Source organism: Pan paniscus, chromosome 18, assembly GCF_029289425.2.
Source record: "Pan paniscus chromosome 18, NHGRI_mPanPan1-v2.0_pri, whole genome shotgun sequence".
Classification (NCBI taxonomy): domain Eukaryota; kingdom Metazoa; phylum Chordata; class Mammalia; order Primates; family Hominidae; genus Pan; species Pan paniscus.
In genome coordinates, this window is record NC_073267.2 from 78,844,619 (window position 1) to 78,870,654 (window position 26,036).

General features: G+C 48.9%; 2 protein-coding genes across 2 annotated transcripts in view; both read left to right on the plus strand.

Annotated features, from left to right (window-relative positions):
- SNTB2 (syntrophin beta 2) overlaps window positions 1–9,072 on the plus strand; it is a 129,604-nt gene extending 120,532 nt beyond the window's left edge. Inside the window, exon 7 of the mRNA XM_034940562.3 lies at window positions 838–9,072. Within this exon, the coding sequence (XP_034796453.2) occupies window positions 838–930 (93 nt within the window). The 3' untranslated portion in view covers window positions 931–9,072. The remainder of the gene's footprint in view (window positions 1–837) is intronic.
- On the plus strand, window positions 1,122–25,054 carry VPS4A (vacuolar protein sorting 4 homolog A). Its single transcript, XM_034940563.3, has 11 exons — window positions 1,122–11,533; window positions 16,008–16,119; window positions 16,229–16,376; window positions 18,675–18,736; window positions 18,840–18,959; window positions 19,404–19,560; window positions 20,158–20,306; window positions 20,705–20,786; window positions 21,068–21,287; window positions 22,574–22,714; window positions 24,225–25,054. The coding sequence occupies exons 1-11, from the start codon at window positions 11,513–11,515 to the stop codon at window positions 24,324–24,326; spliced, it is 1,314 nt and encodes a 437-aa protein (XP_034796454.1). The 5' UTR covers window positions 1,122–11,512; the 3' UTR covers window positions 24,327–25,054.
- Window positions 25,055–26,036: the final 982 nt, after the last annotated feature.

The following is a 26,036-nucleotide window of genomic DNA, read 5'->3' on the forward strand; positions in this document are numbered from 1 at the left end:
GTGATCCTCCCACCTCAGCCTCCTGAGTAACTGGGACTGGACTATAGGTGTGTGCCACCATGCCTGGCCAATTTTTATATTTTTTATAGAGATGAGGTCTCGCTTTGCTGCCCAGGATGGTCTTGAACTCCTGGCTTCAAGTGATCTTCCCATCTTGGCCTCCCAAGGTGTTGAGATTACAGGTGTGAGCCACTGTATCTGCTCTTCTTCAGTTTTCAAGATGGCATTGGGTGTTGGTTTTTGTTGTCGTCATATTTCTTTTTTTTTTTTTTTTGAGACGGAGTCTCGCTTTGTCGCCCAGGCTGGAGTGCAGTGGTACCATCTCAGCTCACTGCAACCTCTGCCTCCCTGGTTCAAGCAATTCTGCTGCCTCAGCCTCCCGAGTAGCTGAGATTACACGCATGTGCCACCATGCCTGGCTAATTTTTCGTATTTTTAGTAGAGATGGGGTTTCACCGTGTTAGCCAGGATGGTCCCAATCTCCTGACCTCATGATCTGCCCGCCTCAGCCTCCCAAAGTGCTGGGATTATGGGCGTGAGCCACCGTGCCTGGCCTTAGATTTTAAATCCTCTACTATTTAGTTCTTCCTACCAGGCATGGTGAAACCCAGTACACCGCCAGTTGTCTCCTAATTGGGGATGTGAAACCTCACACCAGTATTATGACATGGAATAACCTTACTCCATAGTGCACTTTTGCCTGTGGCTTTAAGTTCCTAAGAGTTTCCATAGCTCTGGCACATTCTTTACCTACCTTAAATTTATTTCGCATCTTCGTTTATTAAGTTGTCTGTATATGGTAGTGAGGTAGTGATGCTTAGTGTCCTTTCTCCACAGACCATGGACCTGCACTCTTGTCCGAAGCCGATTGTATTTGTGTTGCACACGTTTTTATCGGCCAAAGTCACTCGTATGGGACTGCTTGTATGAGCAACAAAAAATCAGAAAAGAGCCTTGACTGTCACAAGAAATATTTCCACCTCAAAAAAAAAAAGCACAAAAAGAAACTCTTTGCTCTCCTTCAGCACAGTGCCTTCCCAAGGACCTGCAAATAACTGCTGAACCATAACCGTGTTTAAAGAAGAGCCTACCTTTCACAGTCTACCTTGGCCAGATATTCTAGCACTCTAAAAGGCTCCAAAATGAAGCTGTTGATTTATTCTCATTTCAAAATATGGTTTATGAGTAATTAGGTTTATTTCTACTGCTAAAAAGAATGGCTCATTGTTTTCTTTTTTTTTTCATTGTTTTCATTTTTAGACATAATCGAATACCCAAGCATTGTTTTCTTTTTCTTCTCCCTGTAGGATTTGTGTTGTGCTTAGCCTTGATCTCTTGTTCAGAACAATTATCCCTTCCCAGGTGCCAGCTTGCAGCAGCCTGTTGCTTCCTGAGCATTCCAGATAGGTCGTATGTCTTGGAATTTACTGTCCTCACTAGCTCCTTCCACCATAGGAAGTCCTTGAATTGTATCACCAAAGGGTTGTTCCATTTGCCCTGGATCTCCCTCTATCTCAGCCTGGCCATCACTTCCCACCTTATCCCAAGCTTTGCCACTGTCTCTAGGACTTAGAACTTGCAAATTTGATTTGCCTTGCCTTCTACTTCCTTTCTAGTGGTGACTGAGTTGAAAAGCAAGTTGGAAGCCACTGCTTTTAAAGAAAAGTTTTGCTTGGTTTAGGTTTTTCCAATTTTATTTTTGTTAGGAGCCAGGGGATAAGATTTATTTTAAATGAAAATCCTCTTCCTAGGTTAAGCCATTTTTTTTATTGCTTACCAAATGTGCCTTTGGTTAGGGTTAGTGGAGCTTTATTAGTCACTATTTGAATAACTGGAAATCACTGCCATTTCAAGGAGATCACCTATCCTAGTTTTGAGGAATAGTCGTTGAGGTGGGTTTCCTTAATGGCATCTCTTCTAGTAGGCAGATCTGTTTGAACAAGATAAATCCTAAAGAGCCAGCCTGCTTGAGAAGTAGACTTGGTGGGTGAAGCCAGCAATTCCGCACAAACATCATGTTGAGTTGTTTTGGGCTGCCCAAAAACAACAGGATGCAGCATCCTGGCTGTGGCCTGGCCCTTTGTGGCAGCAGTGGCATGGACAAGCAACTGCTAATTCGAGACTTACTATTGGCTTCACAGCACACCCTACAGTGAGCAGGGTGATGAGACCGTGGAACAGCTACCTGCTTTTGGTTAAGATTGCCAGATATCATTAGGACACAGTAGCAGCAAGAATGCTGATTTTGTAGTGTTAGAAAATGAACTCAGCTTGTTTTTCCTAATTTTGAAGGTGGTATATATCTGCAAACATTTAAAATGGTATAATATCAATATAAAATGTCAAAATTAGCACAGTCCCTGGATCTCAAAGAATAGGTAATATTGACTTGGATGTTCTTTATGCTCTCTGAAGAAAGGTCTAGGGAAAGTTCTTGTTTGCTTGATTGATCAAGAGTGCCACAGAAGAATGTGAGCGCTATGGAGGGTGGAGGAGGGTGTCACTTCAGATGGGGCAGGCACAGGGGGAGAAAAGAAGAGAAAAACACACCTGTGTGCAAAATGAGCTATTTGGTTTCAGTGCGGCCTGACCGATGGGGAGGACCCATGAGCAGAGAGAGTTCTAGGTCAACATTGTAACTCCATTGTCCTCCTTCACCCATAAGTCAGTCCTCCTTCCTCATTACAGTGAAACCAACAATATGCAGAGGTTGGGGAGAGATGCCTGTTCTTCCCCCAGCTTCATATAATTGTCAAAGTTCCAAAAATGAATTATCTGAACTGCTTAAAACTGGAAATTAAAATCTAGACAAGAGTATGTCTTTCAAGAGCTTTTTATGTTTTGAAAGTTCATAAACCTAAGATTGGCTCCATCTGAGATAAATTTTCTTTTCTTTTTTTTTTTTGAGACGGAGTCTCGTTCTGTCTCCCAGGCTGGAGTGCAGTGGCATGATCTCGGCTCACTGCAACCTCCACCTCCTAGGTTCAAGTGATTCTCCTGAGTAGCTGGGGTTATAGCTGCCCACCACCACACCCGGCTAATTTTTGTATTTTTAGTAGAGGCAGGTTTTCACCATGTTGGCTAGGCTGGTCTTGAACTCCCGACCTCAAGTGATCCACCTGCCTTGGCCTCCCAAAGTGCTGGGATTATAGGTGTGAGCCCCCGTGCCTGGCCCACAATAAATTTTCATTTCAGGGAAGGAAAAAAATCTCTTGAACGTCCAGAAATGATTTCTGGAATCAGAATTTCAATATGTAATACCCTCAGGTAGGCAATCTTGAACCCTCTATGCAGTGAGAGCATTATTAATATGAGATGTTGAATGATGCCTTTACAGACTTCAGCAGCAAAGCCATTTGGTTGAGGTTTTCTGTGTTAATGTGAAAGGCTAAGCCACTGAGATTTGCAGGGGAGCTTCTGAGCCACCCTGCTTGTTGGTTATATGAGGATGTAAAATAAGTGGAATTAAAATGTGAGCAGGAAAGGCAAGGCATGTGTGCATTTTCACTCATTTTGGTCAAGGTTAAACTGACATGTATAGCACTGAGGTCTGTAGGGTTCTTAATAATATCTTTTGAGTCTTGCTGTGAAATGAAAGTGTGGGAGGTTTCCTTTGTCCATTAGCAGCCCCAAGAACCAGAACCCTTTTGCTGCTTTTCTTACATGCCTAACAGCTCTCCAATCATGATGACCAAGGTTGTTCTTCAATCAAATGTGTTTGTGGGATTTTCAGTCCGCAAATGAAGTGCTCTCAAATGAAAGGGACACCATGATAAATATGTATTTATATTTAGATGCCAAAGTATGGCAAATTATTTCCAAATGATAACTACAAATGGGAATTTTCAATATTCTACCTTTTTTATAGAACCAGCTCACTTTTCATTTCTTTTTCATTTTGAATTAAGAAAATTGTTGAGGATGTGGTGGGTTCCAGTGTGTGGAATGGAAAGGAAACTGCAGAATAGTGTCTGCTCCCCATTCAGAGGGACTGCTTCCTGTGCCCCCTAGACCCGGGGCTTCGACAGCTTCTCCACATTCCACACAGATGCCTAGGAGCAGTGAGTTGGTATATGAAAAGTCTCCCACCTTTTCTCCTAAAACTTCTCTCCTTTCTCTCCATAAAAAGGAAAGGAACAAAAGAAAAACATTCAGTTTTTCTTTTTCTGAAAAAGGTAAGTCCTTTCCTGAAGTCATCAAATGAAACATTATCTGGAAATTAGTTTCTAATGTTGTATATGAAGAAATACTTAAATATAAGTTCCTACAGTATTTATTAGATAGTTGTAACTGTAAACTCACCTCCCTAGTAGATAAGAGTTTCAGGTTAAATACTGGAACATATATAGGCAGTCAAAAATACTACTTTAAATGTCATTCACCTATTTTAAAGCCATGTTTTAGCACTTTTTAGGCCAAAGAAGGTCTGATAGTGCCTGTTTTTATGTTCTGTACTCTCACAAACTTTGTTACTCAAAATTATTGCATGGCAGGAGAGATTGGATTATTTATTTCTTATATTTTTATAAGTAAAAAAATCTTTCTAAACAACAAATACCTAACATTATTACTGATTGTTTTCCTAATTTATCCTCCTAAGTTGAATGGTAACAAAGCTTTTCCAGCTGAATGAATGCACTTAGCTGATAAACCAGAATTTGTTCTTTTTTTTCCTTCTTTTTTTTTTTTTGAGACAGGTTCTCACTCCGTCACCGAGGTTGGAGTGCAGTGGTATGATCATAGCTGACTGCAGCCTCAACCTTCTGGGCTCAAATGATCCTTTCACCTCAGCCTCCTGAGTAGCTGGGACCACAGGTGTGTGCCACCACACCTGGCTAATTTTTATGGATTTTTTTTTCTTTTTTTTTTTTTTGTAGAGACAGAGTTTCGCCATGTTGCCCAGGCTGGTCTTGAACTCTTGGCACTCAAGCAGTCCTTCTGCCTCAGCCTCCCAAAGTGCTGGGATTACAGATGTGAGCCACTGCACCTGGCCCCAGAAATTATGCTTAAAAAAAAATTTAAGCTGTGTGGAATCTGGACAAGGCTATGTTTCTCCTAGAAACAGGTTTTGCTGTAAATGGTTTTGATGGGCAAAAGTGTGAGAAAAGGTTATAATAGATTCTTTTTTTAATTTTGTGAGAAACTCCAGGTCTTCTTGCTTAACTTATATGCATGTGGATATATTTGTTTTCAAAGCCATGGAAGAATCTCTGTTCATATATTTTAATGCAAATTACCTTGTATGCTGCTATGCAAATTCTATTAAAAGGCCTACCTGCTTAAGAATTAAACATTTTTGAAACTTTCAGGGAAGACCTGTAGACTCAAGCACTTTCTCTGCTTTTTTGTATCTTATCTTGGACACTTATGCTGAATTATGTTCTTATTATTTTCACTGGTTATAAGCTATTCCTTGTACATAATATTTAAACTATCCAAATATCCAGCATACATTTCCATGTGGCTGCCATCGGCTGTTGATGCCATGAATGAAATGGCTGGTTAGAAAGCCAAAGGTCTTCTTTTTTCAATTCCTAATGAATAAGTAAAATGCCAGATCTCTTTGGTCTCAAAGCAAATTGCTCTGATCAGATCAAATATCTATGTAATGAAAAGAGACTTAAATTTGGGATTCTGCTTAAACTTTAAGTTGAATTTGACTGTAGTCATTCATTCTTTTTATATATCTCTGTCAGGTATGACATTAAGTACCAGGTGGTATTATACTCTACTTTGAGTTTGGAAATCACTTTCAGTTAAATTTCTGTTGTTATTGTGGCTTTTTTTTTTTTTTTAACCCCACTGAAGATGGAAGTAGAGCAGTCTGCCATCTCCTGCTGTTCTTTCTCTGTGCCCCCTAATTGCTTGGTAATCTAAAATTATTCTGACTTTCCACATACTGTCTTTAAAAACCAATTGTAGCAATCTGCCCCCCTCCACCCTTTAAGCTAAATCTTTCACTGTGCTGGATACATAGACACTCGATAAATGTGTGATGATAGTTCTAAAATAATTATGCTATATATCAGGGTTCTGTATTTTTGAGCAATATCATTAGTCCTATGCTGTGATGTTAAATGGAATTTATTTTACACTAGTAATAGACTGCTCAAGTGGCTGATTTGAAACCTTTCTCTAAAAAAACAAAAACATCTGGCAGATGAGTGACACAAATTCATTCTCTTAAAGGATAGAATTTCAAGTTAAGGATAAGGTACAATAAATAGGCACATAGAGGACATCTGTTTTTGTTTTTGGTTTTGTTTTTTTTTTTTTTTTTGTCTCTCTGACTAGCTAAACTGCCAACTAGAAGAATGGTTGTTATGTAGTAACTCAGAAGAATCTTTTAATAAGTTTCTTCTTTTGTTTCAAAACAAACTTGAGCTTCATTTCTTGCCACCTCTATTCTTTCTTCCCACGTTGGGTGACTGAACTGATGCTTATTCTAGTTTTAGAAGAGGATCCACATTTAATGTAAGGCATAAATATGCCTTTTGCAAATTATTGCTTGTTCTCCAGTGAACATTTGATCATATTCAACAGAAATCCACCAGATAAGCCATAATCCTTGAATTGCCGCTTTTAAAATAGATTGGTTAAAACCAAAAACCTATAAGAGAGAAATGATATTTCATTGTATTGTAGGTTTGAGAATCCTGGTTAGATTTATAATTTCTGGCCGGGTGCAGTGGCTCATGCCTGTATTCCCAGTACTTTGGGAGCCCAAGGTGGGTGGATCACCTGAGGTCAGGAGTTTGAGACCAGCCTGGCCAACATGGTGAAACCCCATCTCTACTAAAAATACAAAAAGTTAGCTGGGCGTGGTGGTGCGCGCCTGTGGTCCCAGCTACTCGGGAGGCTGAGGTGGGAGAATCGCTTGAACCCAGGAGGCAGAAGTTGCAGTGAGCTGAGATCGTGCCACTGCACTCCAGCCTGAGCAACAGAGCGAGACTCCATCTCCAAAAAAAGAAAAAGAAGAAAAAGATTTATAATTTCTGAGTCCCCTAAGTCCCTTTCTCAGTTTGCAATAATCTTACGTCCATGCTATTGACACTAATTTTGAAACTGGAAAGCTAATTAATGACATATTCATGTGTTCTTTTATCTAATAAACATTTATTAATGTATAGTTCTACACCAGGCATTCTGAAGGGTCCAAAACAAAGTTCCTGCCCTCAAGTAGCACATAATCCATTATTTCTCAGCACACCATGCCATCTGTTTATCATTCAGCAGTTAAGTAATTCATCACTTGATATTTTTACCAAAGTATATTTACAAGTCTGTTTATCTGGATCTGGCAAACTGGAAAATGTTTGAAGGGATACTCAGGCTTTGGTCCATGCCAACATGAAAGGACTCCAAGCACATTTAAGTAGGCTGGTCTTTTCATCATGCATGATTTTTTTTTTAGTGCAAATTTAGACTTTAGTTTGGGAAAGAGAACAGTATACAGTATCCTTTGTAAGATAAATCACAACAACAAAAATTAAGTTTTATTGCCCAAAGTAGATAAATGAGAAAGTCTTTCTTAAAAAATGCTTCTTTAACTGTAACAGCAAAACTAAATGCATATTTTATCAACCCCTTATTTCTAATTGCTGTATTCATTTCCACCCTTAAACTATTTAAGCATTTCATATGCTGAAAGTCCTTATATACATGGTAGACGGAGTATTTCTCCATTAATGATAGATCAAAATGAAGATATTTAAAAATTAACAAAATCAGGCCAAGGCAGGAGGATCACTTTAGCCTAGGAGGTCCAGACCAGCCTGGGCAACACAGCGGGACCCCGACTCCATTTAAAAAATTAAAAAAAAAAAAAAACTTTTAACATTTAAAAAATAAAAATTAGCAAAATTTCACTTATTCCAGGACACGCTGGCATTTGGACTCAGTGAAAAGGGCACCTAAAGAAAATAAGGCTGACTGAATGTTTTCCATAATTTTCACACAATAACAGTCCCTTTCTATCCAGCTTGCCTTCCATTTATCTCTAGGGTTAGCTTTTCAGGCAACATCTTTGGTCATTGCCCAGAAAGTACCTGAGCTATCAGTGATTGGAATGGCACAGGAAACCGAATCACATGGGTGCCCTCCCCTTGGTTTTCAAGTATCTTGGAGTTGTGCACAAAAATTAGGTCATGCCTTCAGTGTCTTGTTCGTTAAACCTACCCTTTGACAATCAGGTGCTAATGATTGTATACTATTAAAACCAGCACATAAGTATTGTAAATGTGTGTTCCTCCTAGTTTGGAAGAAATGTCTTTCCTTCTATCTGGGTCCTGTTAAAGCGGGTGTCAGTTGTGTCTTTTCACCTCGATTTGTGAATTAATAGAATTGGGGGGAGAGGAAATGATGATGTCAATTAAGTTTCAGGTTTGGCATGATCATCATTCTCGATGATATTCTCACTTTGTCGCAAATCTGCCCTTATCGTAAGAACAAGTTTCAGAATTTTCCCTCCACTATACGACTCCAGTATTATGTTTACAATCCACTGGATGAGTGCAGCATTATAAGACCTTGGTGCCCAGAAAAATCTGTCCTTTTTGGTACCAAACCTGAGGTCTTTTGGAAGATAATGTAGAAAACCACTACCTATTGAAGGCCTGTTTTGGCTAATCTGTGCAAACTCTGATGATACCTGCTTATGTGGATTCTTTTCCACACTGCTTTCATTTTTAAGTATAAAGACTTAGAAAACTAGAATAATGCTTTTACAAATAATTAAAAGTATGTGATGTTCTGGGTTTTTTCCTTCTTTTTAGAACCCTGTATTTAAACAAGCCTTCTTTTTAAGTCTTGTTTGAAATTTAAGTCTCAGATCTTCTGGATACCAAATCAAAAACCCAACACGTAAAACAGGGCAGTATTTGTGTTCCTAATTTTAAAAAGCTTTATGTATACTCTATAAATATAGATGCATAAACACTTCCCCTTGAGTAGCACATCAACATACAGCATTGTACATTACAATGAAAATGTGTAACTTAAGGGTATTATATATATAAATACATATATACCTTTGTAACCTTTATACTGTAAATAAAAAAGTTGCTTTAGTCACGTGGGGTTTTTTTTTTCCAATTTTTAAAATGCTGAAATAGTTTTGAACCCACAGGAAAGTTACAAAAACAATACAAATCTCCTTCACCCAAACCTTCCAGTTGTTAACATTTTGCCATATTTATTCCATTACCTTGTCTTTCTCTAATATGATTCTCTAGCACCCTTAAATTCTCTAGTGAGGACCTCCAAAACATAAGGACAGTCCCTGCATTGCCACCATAAAGTCCTCCTAATCAAGAAATCAACATTGGCACACCACCACTCATTCCATAGACCCCATTCAAATGATGCCAGCCATCCCGGCCATGTCCTGTTTTCCTCTCTGGCCTTGGATCCTGGCCAATACCACTTTCTTGCCTTTCGTCGTCGTGTCTCAGTTCTTCAGTCTGGAATGTTCCTCAGCCTTACTCTAATTCGCATGTGCCTGAGTCTCAGCACAAGGCTTTGATTGTTCAGCACAGCTCTCCAGCTGGCTCTATTCGGTGTTGCCTCACAACCAGGCTGTGTCACACACTCTTGGCAGAGATGCCATGATGCCATGCTCTCTTCAGGGTATCATGTGGAGAGACACACGAGGGCCACGCATCCCACCACCAGGGGTGTTCCCTTCGGTCGCGTAGTCAAGCTAATGTCCTCATTGTTTTCTCCTTTGTATTTATTTATTTAGAGATGGAGTTCCGCTCTTGTCACCCAGGCTGGAGTGCAATGGCGTGGTCTTGGCTCACTGCAACCTCCGCCTCCCAGGTTCAAGCGATTCTCCTGTCTCAGCCTCCCAAGTAGCTGGGATTACAGGTGCCCGCCACCATGGCCGGAGAATATTTTGTATTTTTAGTAGAGACAGGGTTTCACCATGTTGGCCAGGCTGGTCTTGAACTCCTGACCTCAAGTGATCCACCTGCCTCGGCCTCCCAAAGTACTGGGATTATAGGCGTGAGCCACCACGCCCGGCCTCTCCTTTGTATTTAATTAGCATTTTGTGAAGAGAGATTAAGGTGTGCCAATTTTTTGGGTTTTTTTCTTTTCTTTTTTTTTTTGGAGGCAGGGTCTTGCTTCATTGCCCAGGGTGGAGTACAATGGCCTGGTCACGGCTCACTGCAGCCTCGACCTCCCAGGCTCCAGCAATTCTCCCAACTCAGCTTACGGAGTAGCTGGGACTACAGGTGTGCGCCTCCATGCCCAGATACGTTTTTTATTTTTTGTAGCGATGGGGGTTCACCTGTTGCCGAGGCTGTTCTTGAACTCCTCGGCCCAAGCAATCGGCCTGCCTCGGCTTCCCAAAGTGTTGGGATTATAGGCATGAGCCCCCATACCCAGCCTCAACTTGGATGTTTTTTGCCCTCCATTTTTTTTCTCTCACAGGATAGACTTGTGGACAAATGGATCACTTGCCTCTGGTGCGTTTTTTGTTTGTTTGTTTGTTTTGTTTTGTTTGTTAATTTAGCGACGAGGTCTTACTATGTTGTCCAAGCTGGTCTTGATCCTCGGCTCAAGCAATCCTCCTGCCTTGGCCTCCCAAAGTGCTGGAATTACAGGCGTGGGCCACTACACCTAGCCCTAGAACTGCTTTGATCATTGTATCCCCAGAAACTAGCACACAACGCTGCACACAGTAGGTGTGCATGCCTGTAATCCCAGCTACTCGGGAGGCTGAAGCAGGAGAATCGCTTGAACCCGGGAGGCGGAGGTCGCAATGAGCCGAGATCATGCCACTGCACTCCAGCCTAGGCGACAGAGCAAGACTCCGTATCAATCAATCAGTCAATCAATCCAAGCAAAACAAAACTGGCTTTGAACAGTCAGCGGCATCCCACCAGGGATTGAGCCCCAGTGTGGGGCACACTCTGTTTACATTAGCTAGCTCATTTATTCCCCACAAAAGCCAGACAAGGCAGGTGCTAATTATGATCGTCCGGTATTAAACATGGAGAAACCAACGCTCTGATAAGTTCGTTTTATTGTGAGAATAAAACTGCTCAATGGGCGCTGTTATTCCAAGCGAGGTCAGGATTTCCGGATTCTACCCCACTCCGCCCCTGGCCCCGCCCCTAGAATGTACGTCCCGCCAGGCCCCGCCCCGGCCTTGTCCCACCCACCCCCGTCCCCGCCCCCTGTCCGTCTCGCCCTAGTCCCACCTCCTCGTCCCCAGTCAGTCCTGCCTCTCGAACCGCCCCCTGCCTTCGCCGAGGCAGGGAGAGGTGCCTGCAGTGCGAGCCGTGGCCGCTAGGGGGCAGCCGCTCGGCTCGGGCCCGACCGCTCTGGGCTGCGCTCCTCGCTTGCCCTCGGACTCGGCTCCCGCTGCGAGCGGCCGCCCTGCCCGCGGACCGCGCTCAGCGCCCACCGCCGGGCTTCCCGCGCCGGACCCAGTACCTCGGCTCCCCGGGGCCGGACCGAGGCCGCAAGCAGCGCCGCGGGGTGTGGGGCGGACCCAGGAGATGAAATGACAACGTCAACCCTCCAGGTACCTCGTGCGGCCCGGCCCGACTTCGGAGGCCGAAGGCAGCGGGGCCTGCGGGCCGCAGAGCCGGGCGGCGGGCGGGTGGTCAGGTGGGCGCCTCCCAGCCCCGGCCTCGCGACCCCGCTCCGGCCGCCCCCTCGCCGCTTCCGCCCGTGTCTGTTTCCACGCGCTCGGAGCCGGGTGGCATCTCCACCCTCAGGCCTTCCGGCCCTGTCCGGCTGGCCCAGCCCCAGGCCGCTTCGTGTAGCCGGCGCCCCGGTACCGCCGTGGGGATCAGCCTCACCCGAGCTGCACAGGCACCCTCAGGAAGCTCGGCCCGGGGTCCGGCTGGGCGTTCAGACAGCGATGCTCGCTCCCTCCTCTCCTGTCTCGCTCCCTCCTCTCCTGTCCCGGGTCCTGGAAGTCCCTCGACCTCACTTCGAACAAGCCCCGGCCCCTTCCCCAATCTTCGACTTCCTCTTCTCGGCCAGCGACCCTTCATTCATTCCCTAGATCCTGCAGGGTGGTGCTGGGATGGCGCCACCTGGGTGAACAACTGACCCACCCTCTAGGTGCTGTCAGTCCTGCGGGGCCAGAAGAGATCAACATGCTCAGGCCTCATTCCGGGGTTTGAATCTCAGCTCTGCCACTCACCAGCAAGTGACCTTGGGCTAGTTTTTTTTTTTTCATCTTCGGGTCTCGAGTTTCCTGGTCTGTAAAATGGGGTAATGCCCTCTAGGTTGTTGTGATGATAGCTTTAAATTGAATAATTACGGTAAAGCATTCTTGTATGTCTGGCACATAGTAGGTGTCCATTAAGTGACAGCCAACAAAGTGCCTGGGAGAGTTAGACAAGACTTCATGGAAAAAGGGACATCAGAGTTCCAGTAGCATTCAGAGACCTGGAGGTGGAGGAGGGCAGAAGTAGGAGCAGACATGGAATGAGTTGGGGTACCAGGTTAGGAATTAGAGTCCATAGCCAGATCCCACCGTACCACCAGCAGAAGCCGCAGATCCCGTCTGCCCAGGCAGGTTTTTTATGGCCCGTGAACCGAGAATGTTTTTCAGTTTCAAACACAGCTGTATTTATTTATTTTTAAATTTTATTTATTTATTTTTTTGAGATGGAGTCTCACTCTGTCGCCCAGACTGGAGTGCAGTGGTGTGATCTTGGCTCACTGCAGCCTCTGCCTCTCAGGTTCAAGCGATTCTCCTGCCTCAGCCTCCTGAGTAGCTGGGATTACCGGCACCCACAACCACGCCCGGCTAATTTTTGTATTTTTAGTAGAGACGGGGTTTCACCGTGTTGGTCAGGCTGGTCTCGAACTCCCGACCTCAGGTGATCTGCCCACTTTGGCCTCCCAGAGTGCTGGGATTACAGGTGTGAGCCACGGGTCTGGCCTAAACACAGCTTTATTAAGGTATAACTTGTGTGCTTACCATATAACTCACCCGTTATATATTTTTGTTTTTATTAATTTTTTTTTTGAGACAGTCTCATTCTGTCACCCAGGCTGGAGTGCAGTGGCACAATCTCAACTCATTGCGGCCTCCGCCTCCTGGGTTCAAGTGATTCTCCTGCCTCAGCCTCCCAAGTAGCTGGGATTACAGGCACCTCCCATCACACCCAGCTAATATTTTTTAGTATTTTTAGTAGAGACGGGGTTTCACCATGTTGGCCAGGCTGGTTTCGAACTCCTGACTTCAAGTGTGATCTGCCCACCTCGGCCTCCCAAAGTGCTGGGATTACAGATGTGAGCCACTGTGCCCAGCGCAACTCACCCATTTAAAGTGTATAATTCAGTGCTTTTAGTATATTCATGGTTGTGTGACCATCACCATAATCACTTTTTAGAATATTTTCATCACCTCCAAAAGAAACCCCTCACCCACAACCCCTCTCTCTCCCAGCCCTGGGCAACCACTACTAATCTACTTTTTTTCTCTGTGGGTTTGCCTACAGAGAAACCCACTTTATATAAACAGAGTCATACAATAGGTGGTCCTTTGTGGCTAGCTTCTTTCATTATGACTTAACATAATGTCATAGGTTTTTACATTTTTTAAATGGCTTGAAAAACAGTATTTCATGACACATGAAAATCCTATGAAATTCACATTTCAGGGTCTATAAATAAAGTTTTATTGGAACACATCCCTGTTCGTTTATTGATATACTGTCTACAGCTGCTTTTGTGCCATCAAGGTAGAGTTGAGTCGTTGCTACAGAGATTATCTGACTGGCAAATCCTAAATTATTTACCATCTGGTCCTTTACAGTAAGCGTTTGCCAGCCCCCATTAGCACTCTTTTCTTTCATCCTCATCTTTTGCCATACGTGTTACTAGAGATGCGGCGGGGCTGGCAGTTTCTCACCTTACCCTCCTGTTCTGTAAAACTGTTTCTCTCCATTGAAACTTGGACCCCCTGTGTGTGAAAAACTGTATGTGGCTGCCAGAAAAGTCCAGTGCACTCTTTTTTTTTTTTTTTTTTTTTGAGATGGACTCTTGCTCTGGCATGATCTCGGTTCTCTGCAGCCTCCACCTCCCGGGTTCAAGCAATTCTCCTGCCTCAGCCTCCCAAGTAGCTGTGACTACAGGCACGCGTCACCACGCCCGGCTAACTTTTTGTATTTTTAGTAGAGATGGTGCTTCACTGTGTTAGCCAGGATGGTCTCAATCTCCTGACCTCCGGTGATCCGCCCGCCTCCACGTCCCAAAGTGCTGGGATTACAGGCATGAGCCACCGCGCCCAGCCCCAGCACACTCTTAGGTGTATTACTAGAATTTCCAAAAGGAGGGAGGGGATGGGTCAGTGCTGCTCCTTATGGGACAAAGAATACCTTCAGTATTGTTCTAAGGATAGACCCAAGCATGAAGCTACAAAGAGTGAAAAAGTCCAAGGTACTGGGGGTGTGTGTTCTGGAGACGAGAAGCCACCAGGGAGAGGAGCGCTGCCTTCCTGTCTCATCTGAAGGAACATCATGCAGAAGAGGGCAGACAAGGGCAGCCTGTGCCTAAGCTCATTTCCAAGAAGGTTTGGGGCTCCCAGCCATTCATTGTAGGTAGTAGAGGGAGCAGAGGCTTGAAAATAATGGCCAGCACTCACCCCTCTTCTCATCTCTTCAATCTGCTGAGTTCATTTCACATCAAGCTGGCCCAGCCTCCCCCGGCCTGTCTGTTTTGTCGAGCTGTGTGTGTGTGTTTCTTTCGGAGACTTCTTCCTTGCAAATAAGAGAGGGCTGAACAAATGCCCCGGCCCTGCCAAGAGCCGGTCAGGAGGTTTATTGTTTGCTGTGCCTGGAACCGTGGGTCTGTGGTGGGACTGCCTGCCTGGTAACTGGTGCCGGATCTGAGGAGGAGAATTCTGGTCATGCTTCGTGCAGGCGTTGGTGAAGCTGCGGTTTTTAAAACCAGGCTTTAAAACCATGTAGGTGCTTTACTGACCGGTCGCGGTGGCTCATTTCTGTAATCCCAGCACTTTGGAAGCCAAGGCGGGTGGATCACTTGATGTCAGGAGTTCGAGACCAGCCTGGCCAACATGGTGAAACTCTGTCTGCACTAAAAATACAAAAATTAGCCGGATGTGGTGGTGGGCATCTATCGCTTGAACCCAGGAGGTGGAGGTTGCAGTGAGCCGAGATCGCGCCAGTGCACTCCGGCCTAGATGATAGAGTAAGACTCTGTCTCAAAAAATAATAATAATAAATAAAACCATGTAGGTGCTTTCAGTTCAGCCTAAGGCACTGGCCTACAGGATTTATGAGATTCCCAAAGACACTCACTCTCACAGAGCTCTTAGAAGGTTCCAGAGGGACACAGTTCTCTTCTGTTGGCAGCAGGGAGCAAGCAAGTACTTTTCTTACTGGAGCTACTGGTATGTGGAGCATTGTGTGTAAGCATCCCTTCCCGGGGCGTCACTTTAGACAGCGAAGGAAACTGTCTTCTCTCTGCAGCCTGGAGAAGCAAGCTGCATGGAGCCAGGAGGAGGAGGAGAGAGGCCTTTCAGTGTATCCTGTGCAAACTTGCAGTCCGGGCAGGACTTTCCTTCTGGCTGGCTCTTCTCTGGCCCTGAGGCCGGGTGCAATTTCTGGTCTCCTTGCTAAACAAACCAGCAGTCACTTGCTCCCACGTGTCCCTTCTGCCAGGCTCTCAGCTCGGGTCTGTTTCTCTTTCCCTTGAGGCAGCAGAATAGAAAGTCCCATGAACTTGCCCCTTGAGCCCTGACCTGAGATACTAGGTCAGGTTTCCACTTGCTGAAATCCAGAGCGTGGCTTTTAACTGTCTGAGCTTATTGTGAAGATGGCCGGCTGGTTTTCAAAGCCTCCTTTGAAGGCCTTTCTAGCGGATGTTGAAAAAGTAGGCCAATGAAACGGCCCGCAAGCAATAAATCCACAGGCCCAGCGGCATCCCTCGTCACGTTTCATCCCCATGCCTGTGACCCCAGGGACTTTCCACATCTCCGAGGAAGCACTGAGCCATTTGCTTTGCCTTTCCAGAAAGCCATTGATCTGGTGACGAAAGCCACAGAGGAAGACAAAGCCAAGAACTACGAGGAGGCGCTGCGGCTGTACCAGCATGCGGTGGAGTACTTCCTCCATGCTATCAAGTGTGAGTCCCACGCGGGGTCCTCAGGCTGCCGCACTCCAGAGGGGAGGGGAGGAGAGGGGGTGGCGCACGAGCCTCACAGGGGCCCGCCCCTCTGTGTTCCCTTTCACAGATGAGGCCCACAGCGACAAGGCCAAGGAGAGCATTCGAGCCAAGTGCGTGCAGTACCTAGACCGGGCCGAGAAGCTGAAGGATTATTTACGAAGCAAAGAGAAACACGGCAAGAAGCCAGTCAAAGAGAACCAGAGTGAGGGCAAGGGGTGAGTGTCTGCAGCGTCCGCCCAGGAACCTGGGCCCTCCTCACGGCTCCCTATCATTCCTGGCGCTCATGCTGCCTTGGACTTCCCTGTGGGAATGGTCCTCATAGTGCAGGGATGACAGTGCCAGCAGCTGCTTTCAGGGAGCATGGCCTGGAGCACTTCCATGTTCACCGTCTCATTGGATCTGACCCACAAGCCATGGGGAGAGGGGGAGCTTGGTGCAGATGGTAAAGCCTCTCAGGACGGGACCCCAGCTCTGTCACCTCCCAGCCTAGTGCCAGGACCCCGTGTGCCTACCATCTCCACATCTTGGAAGGGGGGAGGTCGTGGAACTCCCTTCCGAGCGTTGCCACAGGGAGCAGTGAGATGACGTGGGCAGTGCCCTTGGAGCTTGGCACACGAGAGCATGCAATGAGTGCCAGCTGCTGTGACTGTCAAAGAGTCATCTGCCTCCAACAGGTGGGGCGGCCGGCTCGGGTTAGGAGCCCTGCCAAGGTGGCACATGATGGAACTTGGACCCCCAATGCAGGGCGGGTGGCCCCGATTCCCCAGCCAGGGTCCTCTCCACAGCCTCTCACCTCAGGTGCTGGGTTCGCCCACCACGGTGATCCCAGTCATATTAACACAAATGCTGGTGGTATCTCGGAGGTGTGGGAGGGGAAGTGAGGGGGTCCCCCAGGCAGGAGAGGGGTGGGTGGTGTCAGCTGCCTCACCAGAGGCGAGGCCTCCTCCTGGATGGAGGGTCCGCACCGCGTTCCCATCCGCAGAGGGAGAGGTCTGGCGAGGCAGGGGTGGAGGCCAGGGATCTCCAATAAGGATTAAAGTTTTGAGGATGACAAATTCTGTCCAGGGAGGAAGTAGCCCTGGGGTGACAGCAGTGGCTGCGTTCTCCCCAGGAGTTCCCTTTCGATTTCGGTTTTGCTTTCTCCTCTGTCCTTCGGCAGTGGCTGCTTTGGAGTCAGGGGCACATGCTGTCCCTGAGTCTCTACAAAAAGCTTCTGGTGCGGGGCGCGGTGGCTCACACCTGTAATCCCAGCACTTTGGGAGGCCAACGCGGGCAGATCACTTGAGGTCAGGATTTCAAAACCAGCCTGGCCAACATGGTGAATCCCGTCTCTATTAAAAATACAAAAAAATAGGCCGGGCGCGGTGGCTCACGCCTGTAATCCCAGCATTTTGGGAGGCCGAGGCGGGCGGATCACGAGGTCAGGAGATTGAGACCATCCTGGCTAACACGGTGAAACCCCGTCTCCACTAAAAATACAAAATATTAGCCGGGCGTGGTGGCGGGCACCTGTAGTCCCAGCTACTCAGGAGGCTGAGGCAGGAGAATGGCGTGAACCCGGGAGGCGGAGCTTGCAGTGAGCCGAGATCGAGCCACTGCATTCCAGCCTGGGCAACTGAGTGCGACTCTGTCTTAAAAAAAAAAAAATTAGCCAGGCATTGTGGCATGTGCCTGTAATCCCAGCTACTCGGGAGGCTGACGCCAGAGAATTCAGAGAATTACTTGAACCCGGGAGGCGGAGGTTGCAGTGAGCTGAGATCGAGATTGTGCCATCGCACTCCAACCTGGGCAACAAAGCAACACCCCATCTCAAAAAAAAAAAAAAAAAAAAAAAAAGAAGCTTCTGGCAGCTGCATTGTTTGACTGGCTGCTTTTTTTTTTTTCCCCCCCAGACAGGGCTTCACTGTCTCCCAGGCTGGAGTGCAGTGGTGCGATCTTGGTTAACTGCAACCTCTGCCTCCCAAGTGGCTGGCACCATAGGTGCGTGCCACCATGCCTGGCTAATTTTGTGTTTTTTGTAGAGACAGGATCTCGCTGTTTCCCAGGCTGGTCTCAAACTCCTGGGCTCAAGCGATCCTCCCGCCTCAGCCTCCCAGAGTGCTGGGATTACAGGGGTGAGCCACCGCACCCAGCCTGGGCTGTGAGAGCCACTGCAGGTGGCCTCCCAGAGTATGAGGTGTGAGTCACCGCACCTGGCCTGGGCTGCTCTTTAAGTCCAGCTGAAGCACATTTCCCTTACGGCCTTCAGGAGAGGGCCGACCCGGATTCCCATCTCCTCCGCGAAGAAACAGGGCGGGTTATAGGAGTGTTTGCTGGGGGGGTCCTGAAGTGAGCTGCTGAGAGCATTGGCCCAAATGTCCCTGAAGTACTTGCTTGTGAGTCACACGGCACTGTTAAGCCAGGAAGGCTTCGTTCCTTAACCAGTGTGCAGGCAGCGGAGCCTGGACTTGCTGGGAGCACCTCTGTGCTCCAGGCTGAAGAGCCAGCTTGTGACTTTCCGTCTCCCTTCCCAGCAGTGACAGTGACAGTGAAGGGGATAATCCGGAGAAAAAGAAACTGCAAGAACAGCTGATGGGTAAGTGGCTCGCGGCCCTGTGGCAGCGGCAGGGGATGAGTGGGTCCGCTGCTGGGTTGGCTCATGCCCCTTGGCCGGGCCCGGGCCGGCCTCCCTCTCGCAGGTGCCGTTGTGATGGAGAAGCCCAACATACGGTGGAACGACGTGGCCGGGCTGGAGGGGGCCAAGGAGGCCCTCAAAGAAGCTGTCATTTTGCCAATCAAATTCCCACACTTGTTCACAGGTGAGAGTTGAGCCATTTCAAACCCCAATGTAAAAATTCCAGGCTTCCGCAGGGCTGGCACTCCGAGGCACCCGGGAGTCAGTGGCGACTCAGCCCCCGTGGCCTGCAGAGGGCCAGGCCTGGCTGCTCGCTGGTGTCCACAACACTGCTGTGGCTGGAGCTAAGAGATGAAGATCACGTCACAGGGTGGGGGCAGGATCAGGAAGCAGTGCCAGCCGGTGTCACTGTGCAAGGTCATGGGGTCATAGCAGGGGCACTGTGCAAGGTCATGGGGTTATAGCACAGGGCACAGCAGGGAATGTAGCTCCCATCACTCGTTTGCCAGTAGAGTCTGTTGTTTCACAGAATGCCCTGTTTTACTGTATGTACGGGACTCGAGACCCTCTGCTTTTCCTATTCCTTTCCCCAGTCAGGAGGCCTAACTTCTGTGGTTCTCTGTTGCAGGCAAGCGCACCCCCTGGCGGGGGATTCTGCTGTTCGGACCCCCTGGCACAGGGAAATCCTACCTGGCCAAAGCCGTGGCAACAGAGGCCAACAACTCCACCTTCTTCTCTGTGTCCTCCTCAGATCTGATGTCCAAGTGGCTGGGGGAGAGTGAAAAGTAAGTCGGCCACCAGGCCATGCTCTGCCAGCAGCCCCGGCACTGCTAGTGACCCAGCGGCCCACCCTGTGGAGTCACCTCTCGGAGGAGTGGTTTGGTTTTCAGGGAGGGTACCCAAGAGCAGTGTGTCGCTAGCTTATTGGCTGGGACACAGTCCCAACAAAGACAAGTGAAGGTGGAAGGGACCTGGGAGAGGTGAAGTGCTCCACAAGAGAAGGGAAAGGAAGTGAGGATATTTTTGGGGTCTGGGTTGCGGTCCCTGTTGGGGCAGTGTGTGGGGGACATGGTTCCCCACACTGACTCCTGTTTTGCATGTGATGAGACGGGCTCGGAAGAAGGGGACTGACGTGTCGTAAGTGCAGAGCTAGCGCATGGGGCTCCTGAGATTGAGGCTCTGCATTTGGGGCTGACACCAAGGTGTGCTCCTCCTCTTGGTGCAGTGTGGCCCGAGGGCTCCTCACCACCACGTTTTCCGCAATTCCGGCATGACCGTGGCCTGCGCCTCCCTGTGGGAAGGGTGAGAAGAGGGAAGTGCCGGGAGCCCAGGCGGGCACGGACGTGAACGTCTTGTCCTCACCCCCTTTCTCACCTTCACAGGCTGGTCAAGAACCTGTTTGAGCTGGCCAGGCAGCACAAGCCCTCCATCATCTTCATCGATGAGGTGGATTCCCTCTGCGGGTCCCGAAATGAAAATGAGAGTGAGGCCGCCCGGAGGATCAAAACGGAGTTCTTGGTCCAGATGCAGGGTGTGTGCCGGGCCCAGGGCCCCCTTGGTTCTTGTTGCACCTGAAGCCAACCCTGGGCTTTATTCTGAGCTGCGGCTGGATTTGGTTGTTCTCAGCCTCGGAGAGGCACTCCCCAGCTCCAGCCCCTCAGGGCACGGGTGGACTTCAATTCCCAAGAGGTGCCTGACGCCTCTGCCTCATGGGCCACTCCACCCCTCCCATGGCAGGCAGTGCCATAGGTCTCACCTGGCACAGCCAGACCAAGATGTGGTTTAATCTCACTTGGGACCCTGCCAGTGGTGGGTGGCACAGGGATGGCTTCAATTGCTGACACACAAAGCCCCCGGGGTCTGTCCCCAGGTTTCAACTGACCCGTGCAGGTGTCCAGAGTCTGGGTCTTTGTCTCCCTTTCTCCACAGGGGTGGGGAATAACAATGATGGGACTCTGGTTCTTGGAGCCACAAACATCCCATGGGTGTTGGATTCGGCCATCAGGAGGAGGTGAGTCTTCCCCAGGAGAAGCCAGGGCTGGAGGCTTCCTCCCACCATGGTCACGGTCTGCCTGCTGCTGGCAGCCCGGGTGCGGCCTGGCCCCTTTTCCCTGGAGTCTTCCCGTCTGCCTGCCAAGCAGAGCCCTTTGTGAGGCTGGCTTGTTGAGGATGTGCCGCCAGCATCACTGGCCCATGAAATGCGTCCGTTTCACTCAAATCTTCGTGCCTCCCCTTCCGTGAATACCATTCCATCATCCGCTGTCAACTCCTGCCGTGTGCTGGGCTCTCTAGGTTTGAAAAGCGAATTTATATCCCCTTGCCGGAGGAAGCTGCCCGCGCCCAGATGTTCCGGTTGCATCTCGGGAGCACTCCCCACAACCTCACGGATGCAAACATCCACGAGCTGGCCCGGAAGACGGAAGGCTACTCGGGCGCGGACATCAGCATCATCGTGCGGGACTCTCTCATGCAGCCCGTGAGGAAGGTGCAGTCGGCCACACACTTCAAAAAGGTGAGTGCCCGCGGCCACTGCTGAGAAAAATCTCATAGTAAGAGCGGGATGTTCGTTTTTTTTTTCCCAGCTCCTGGTCCTGCTCCCCGGCTGCTCAGGTGACACAGTCTCTGAGGCCTCCTGGAGAGCCGAGGGCCAGTGCCATGGGGGCTGCACCCACTGTCCCCTCCCTACAGCTCTTCTGGAGTGTGGCCATCTCAGGGTGTGTGAAAGCAGAGGACAGGGCCACTTTACTGTCTTAACCCTGCTGCGGCCTCCTCCGTCAGCACTGTGTGCTCTTGTGCGGGGTGGACACCAAATCAGTGTTTGGAAAGTGTTGGATATAAAATGACCAGGAAGACCTGTCCATTCATCCAGCAGATCTCTGCTGAGTATTTGCTGTGGGTCCTCCTGTGTGCCTGGCCCTGTCCTAAGTGCTGGGAAGATATGAGCGACCAACAGACAAAAATCCTAGACCTTCCGTTCTTGGTGGGGAGACAGTCAACACAGTCAGTGAGTTTCTCAGAGGATGGGGATGGAGCAGGGTTAGGAGAGAGGTGTCTCGGGCATGGAGGGAAGGGCAGATGACACTGGGGTGATGCCTGAGACAGGAGGTGAAGGTGTGAGGGAATGAGCCTTGTGGACATTGGGGGAATGTTTTGCCAAGGCAGCAGACTTCAGTTGGAAAACCACTTTGTGTTAATCTATTTTCATGCTGCTGATAAAGACATACCCGAGACTGGGAAGAAAAAGAGGTTTAATTGGCCTTACAGTTCCACATGGCTGGGAGGCCTCAGAATCATGGTAGGAGACCAAAGGCTCTTCTTACATGCTGGTGGCAAGAGAAAATGAAGAAACAAAAGTGGAAACCCCTGATAAACCCATCAGATCTCGTGAGACTTCACCATCACGAGAATAGCACGGGAAAGACCAGCCCCCATGATTCAGTTACCTCCCCCTGGGTCCCTCCCACAACATGTGGGAATTCTGGGAGATAGATACAGTTCAAGTTGAAATGTGGGTGGGGGCACAGCTAAACCATATCACACTTTTAATGTCACTGTATTCCTGGTGAGACGTGACAGTGTTAATGAGGAAGACATCAAGGCATTGGGGCTACAGATTGCCGGAGTCGCATGCAAATCATGAGTCGCTCGGACCACCCAGCCCGAGTTCTGAAGGAGCCCGTCCTCCTCAGATGCTAGGGACCCACAGAGCATTCTCTTTGGGACTTCTTAGAGACCGGAGGGGTCGAGCCCCTCTGACACTGAGGGGCAGCTGCCCCAGTCAGATCCATTTGGTTTCAGGTCTGTGGCCCCTCTCGCACCAACCCCAGCATGATGATTGATGACCTCCTGACTCCATGCTCACCAGGGGACCCAGGAGCCATGGAGATGACTTGGATGGATGTCCCTGGGGACAAACTCTTAGAGCCTGTGGTTTGCATGGTAAGTGACTGACAGGGGAGGGAAGAGGGCTGCACAGAGCCCAGAAAATTGAGGGCTTGGGTCCAGAATAAAAACGGTCTTCTCCAGGCCGGGCATGGTAGCTCACGCCTGTAATCCCAGCACTTTGGGAGGCCAGGGTGGGCGGATCACAAGGTCAGGAGTTCGAGACCAGCCTAGCCAATATGGAGAAACCCCGTCTCTACTAAAAATACAAAAATTAGCCGGGTGTGGTGGTGTGCACTTGTAGTCCCAGCTACTCAGGAGGCTGAGGCAGAAGGATCGCTTGAAGCCGGGAGGCAGAGGTTGCAGTGAGCAGAGATTGGGCCACTGCACTCCAGCCTGGGTGACAGAGCGAGACTGTCTCAAAAATAAAAAATAGTCTTCTTCTATGTCCTGGGCTGTTGAGAATGGCCTTTGTAGCTCAGGGAAGTTGGCATTACACTCACTGGGGGCCCAGAATGCAGGTGGCAGCATTAGCATTTTGTACATATAGAGAAAGGCTAGATGCAGTGGTGCAATGATAGCTCACTGCAGGCTTGACCTCACGAGCTCACACAATCTTCTGACCTCAGCCTCCTGAGTAGCAACAGGCACACACCATCATGCCCAGCTAATTTTTCCTTTTTTTTTTTTTTAGAAACGGCCTTGCAGTGTTGCCCAGGCCAGTCTGAAACTGCTGGGCTCAAGTGATCCTCTCAGCGTGGCCTCCCAAAGTGCTGGGATTACAAGCATGAGCCACCACACCTAGCCTGCATTTTATATTCTTTAGCAAGTAAAGTCAGGTCCAGATAATATGACATCAATCCATGGGTTTGGCTTTGCGGTGCAGTGAGGCAGTGAATGTGTCAAGACTGTGATGCAGTTGCAAAGGCAGCCCCTCACCTGCATAGCCTGGCCCTCTCATTATGGCCCGTGCCATCCTGGCAAGTGTCTGCCCTTGTGGCTGGTGTTGGGGGTGTGCAGTTAAGAAAGCTCCTGGCTGGGCGCCGTGGCTCACGCCTGTAATCCCAGCACTTTGGGAGGCGGAGGCGGGCAGGTCACCTGAGGTCAGGAGTTCAAGAGCAGCCTGGCCAACATAGTGAAACCCCGTCTCTACTAAAAATACAAAAATCAGCCATGTGTGGTGGCACGTGCCTGTAGTCCCAGCTATTTGGGAGGCTGACGCAGGAGAATCACTTGAACCGAGGAGGTGGAGGTTGCAGTGAGCCGAGATCATGCCACTGTACTCCAGCCTGGGTGACAGACTCCGTCTCATAAAAAAAAAAAAAAAAAGCAAGTTCGTAAGGGGAGTTATGAGATGATGGAGCTTAGATTCTCAGACCAGGAGGAGGCCCATCTGAGCTGCCTCGAGAGGGAAGAGGGTCCCTGCCATAGGCAGATTCAAGCAGGCCTCTGGGGTGGCCTTGAAGGCAAGCCTCTTCCCACCCTCAACTGCGCCTGTTGTGTGCTGAGGGGAGGTTGGGGACCTGGAGCCTGGCTCCTGCTCAGGCACATACTCTTGCCTTCACAGTCGGACATGCTGCGGTCTCTGGCCACCACCCGGCCCACGGTGAATGCAGACGACCTCCTGAAAGTGAAGAAATTCTCAGAGGACTTTGGGCAAGAGAGTTAAAAGCTGCTTCACTTGGGCAATGGTGAAGGTGGGAGGTTGATTGGGGCAAATCCAGGCACTCCCCATGTCAACAGCCAGACAGGGCTCCAGGGCTTGTCCCAAAGTCAATACAGAGTCCCCTCTGCTGTCTGGCCACCTGCCAGGGAGCCAGAAGGAAGGGCCTTGCAGCCACAGAGACACTCCACTGCCCTGGGGCACACAGTGGACACTGCTCTTCCTACTTTCTCCTCTCCTGGATGCTCATCAGCTCCTTCTGCCTCCCCCCCTTTTTTTTCCATCTTTTGTTCCCCTAAATTAATGCTGCTTGGATTTTCATCTTATTTATAAAGATAAAATCACCTGGAAGTGTCAAGGAGTGGGGCGGGGGATGGAGAAGCAGCCGTGCTGCCAGGTCACCCAGACCTCCAGACAGCCGGCTAGCCCCACTGCCCGTTCCTTTTACGCCCAAGTTTTGCTCCTTGAGAGCAGATTGGCTGATGCCCCTGCAACCCCAGCCCAAGCTCTGCCTCAAAGACCGAGTGACATAAGCCATTCCCACCCTCCTAGGTTCGCATCCAGGGCTGTGTCTTCCTTGGGGGAGGAGATGGTGTCGTTTAGATCAGGGTAAGGCAGTCAGGCGGGTGTTCACCACTGCCTTTTCTTCCTCTGAGCGTGAGAACACTGAACCCAGCCACTGCCCCTCGGTCCCTGTCCTGGAAATGGTCTAATAAATCCTTTTCCCTTCTTGAGCTATCCAAGTGATCTCATCTTTCTTTGACTCTTAACTGAGACTCTGAAGGGCCACCCTTGCTTCCAATTAAAAGACCCTCTGGTTTTCTGTCTCCTCTCTTTTCTAAAGCAGAGCAGGAAACAGAACACTGCAGTTCTTAGGCCTGTTCTCCAGTCAGGTGTGCAAGGCCTCCTCCCCTTAAGGCCTCAGAAGTTTGGCTGGGGGTGTTTGTGGGATCCAGACAGTTCTTGCCGTTGTTCGGCCTGCAGATCAGAGACTGCAAAGTGGGAGCCCTGCGTACCAGACCCGTCCTGCAGCTGTGTTTGTTTGGTTTGGTCTGCCGCTAACATTTAAAAGTCGAGAGTTGCTGGGCACGGTGGCTCACGCCTGTAATCCCAGCACTTTGGGAGGCCGAGGCGGGCGGATCACAAGGTCAGGAAATCGAGAACATCCTGGCTAACACAGTGAAACCCCGTCTCTACTAAAAATACAAAAATTAGCCGAGATCGCGCCACTGCACTCCAGCCTGGGCAACAGAGCAAGACTCTGCCTCAAAAAAAAAAAAAAAAAAGTCGAGAGTTGACATAAAAATTCAGAATTCTGACTTCTAGAAGATTAAATTAGGTAATGTTGGGCCTGCGTCCTCATGGGGCAGCCTGTCAGCGGCCACTAAGTAGAAGCTGCTCTGTGCAGAAGGGGTCCCCCATCCCCACTCATCTGTGTTGCCTGCCCAGATAGCCCCGTGGCCATTTCAGTTTGTGACCCCCAACAGACCAAGGACCCAGAGCTGGCAGCCCTGGACCCACGTCCGGCAGGCAGTGAAGCTGCAGAGGCTGTCCCACGTTTACCCCATGCATATAAACAGACCAAAGTCAAAGCACATTCACACAGAAAGACCTGGCCTAGTAAATGAAGCTTATAGCCTGCAAAGGGCTTTGTTCCAACCTTCCCTCTCCAAAACCCAATACTGCTCCTCTACCTTTCAAACCTGGTTGGGCCAG

Coding starts and splice junctions, on each gene's coding strand:
- VPS4A (XM_034940563.3), top strand. CDS start 11,513: ATGACAACGTCAACCCTCCAG. Junction 19,561..20,157: donor TGGCTGGGGGAGAGTGAAAA/GTAAGTCGGCCA, acceptor TCACCTTCACAG/GCTGGTCAAGAACCTGTTTG. Junction 20,307..20,704: donor GTTCTTGGTCCAGATGCAGG/GTGTGTGCCGGG, acceptor CTTTCTCCACAG/GGGTGGGGAATAACAATGAT.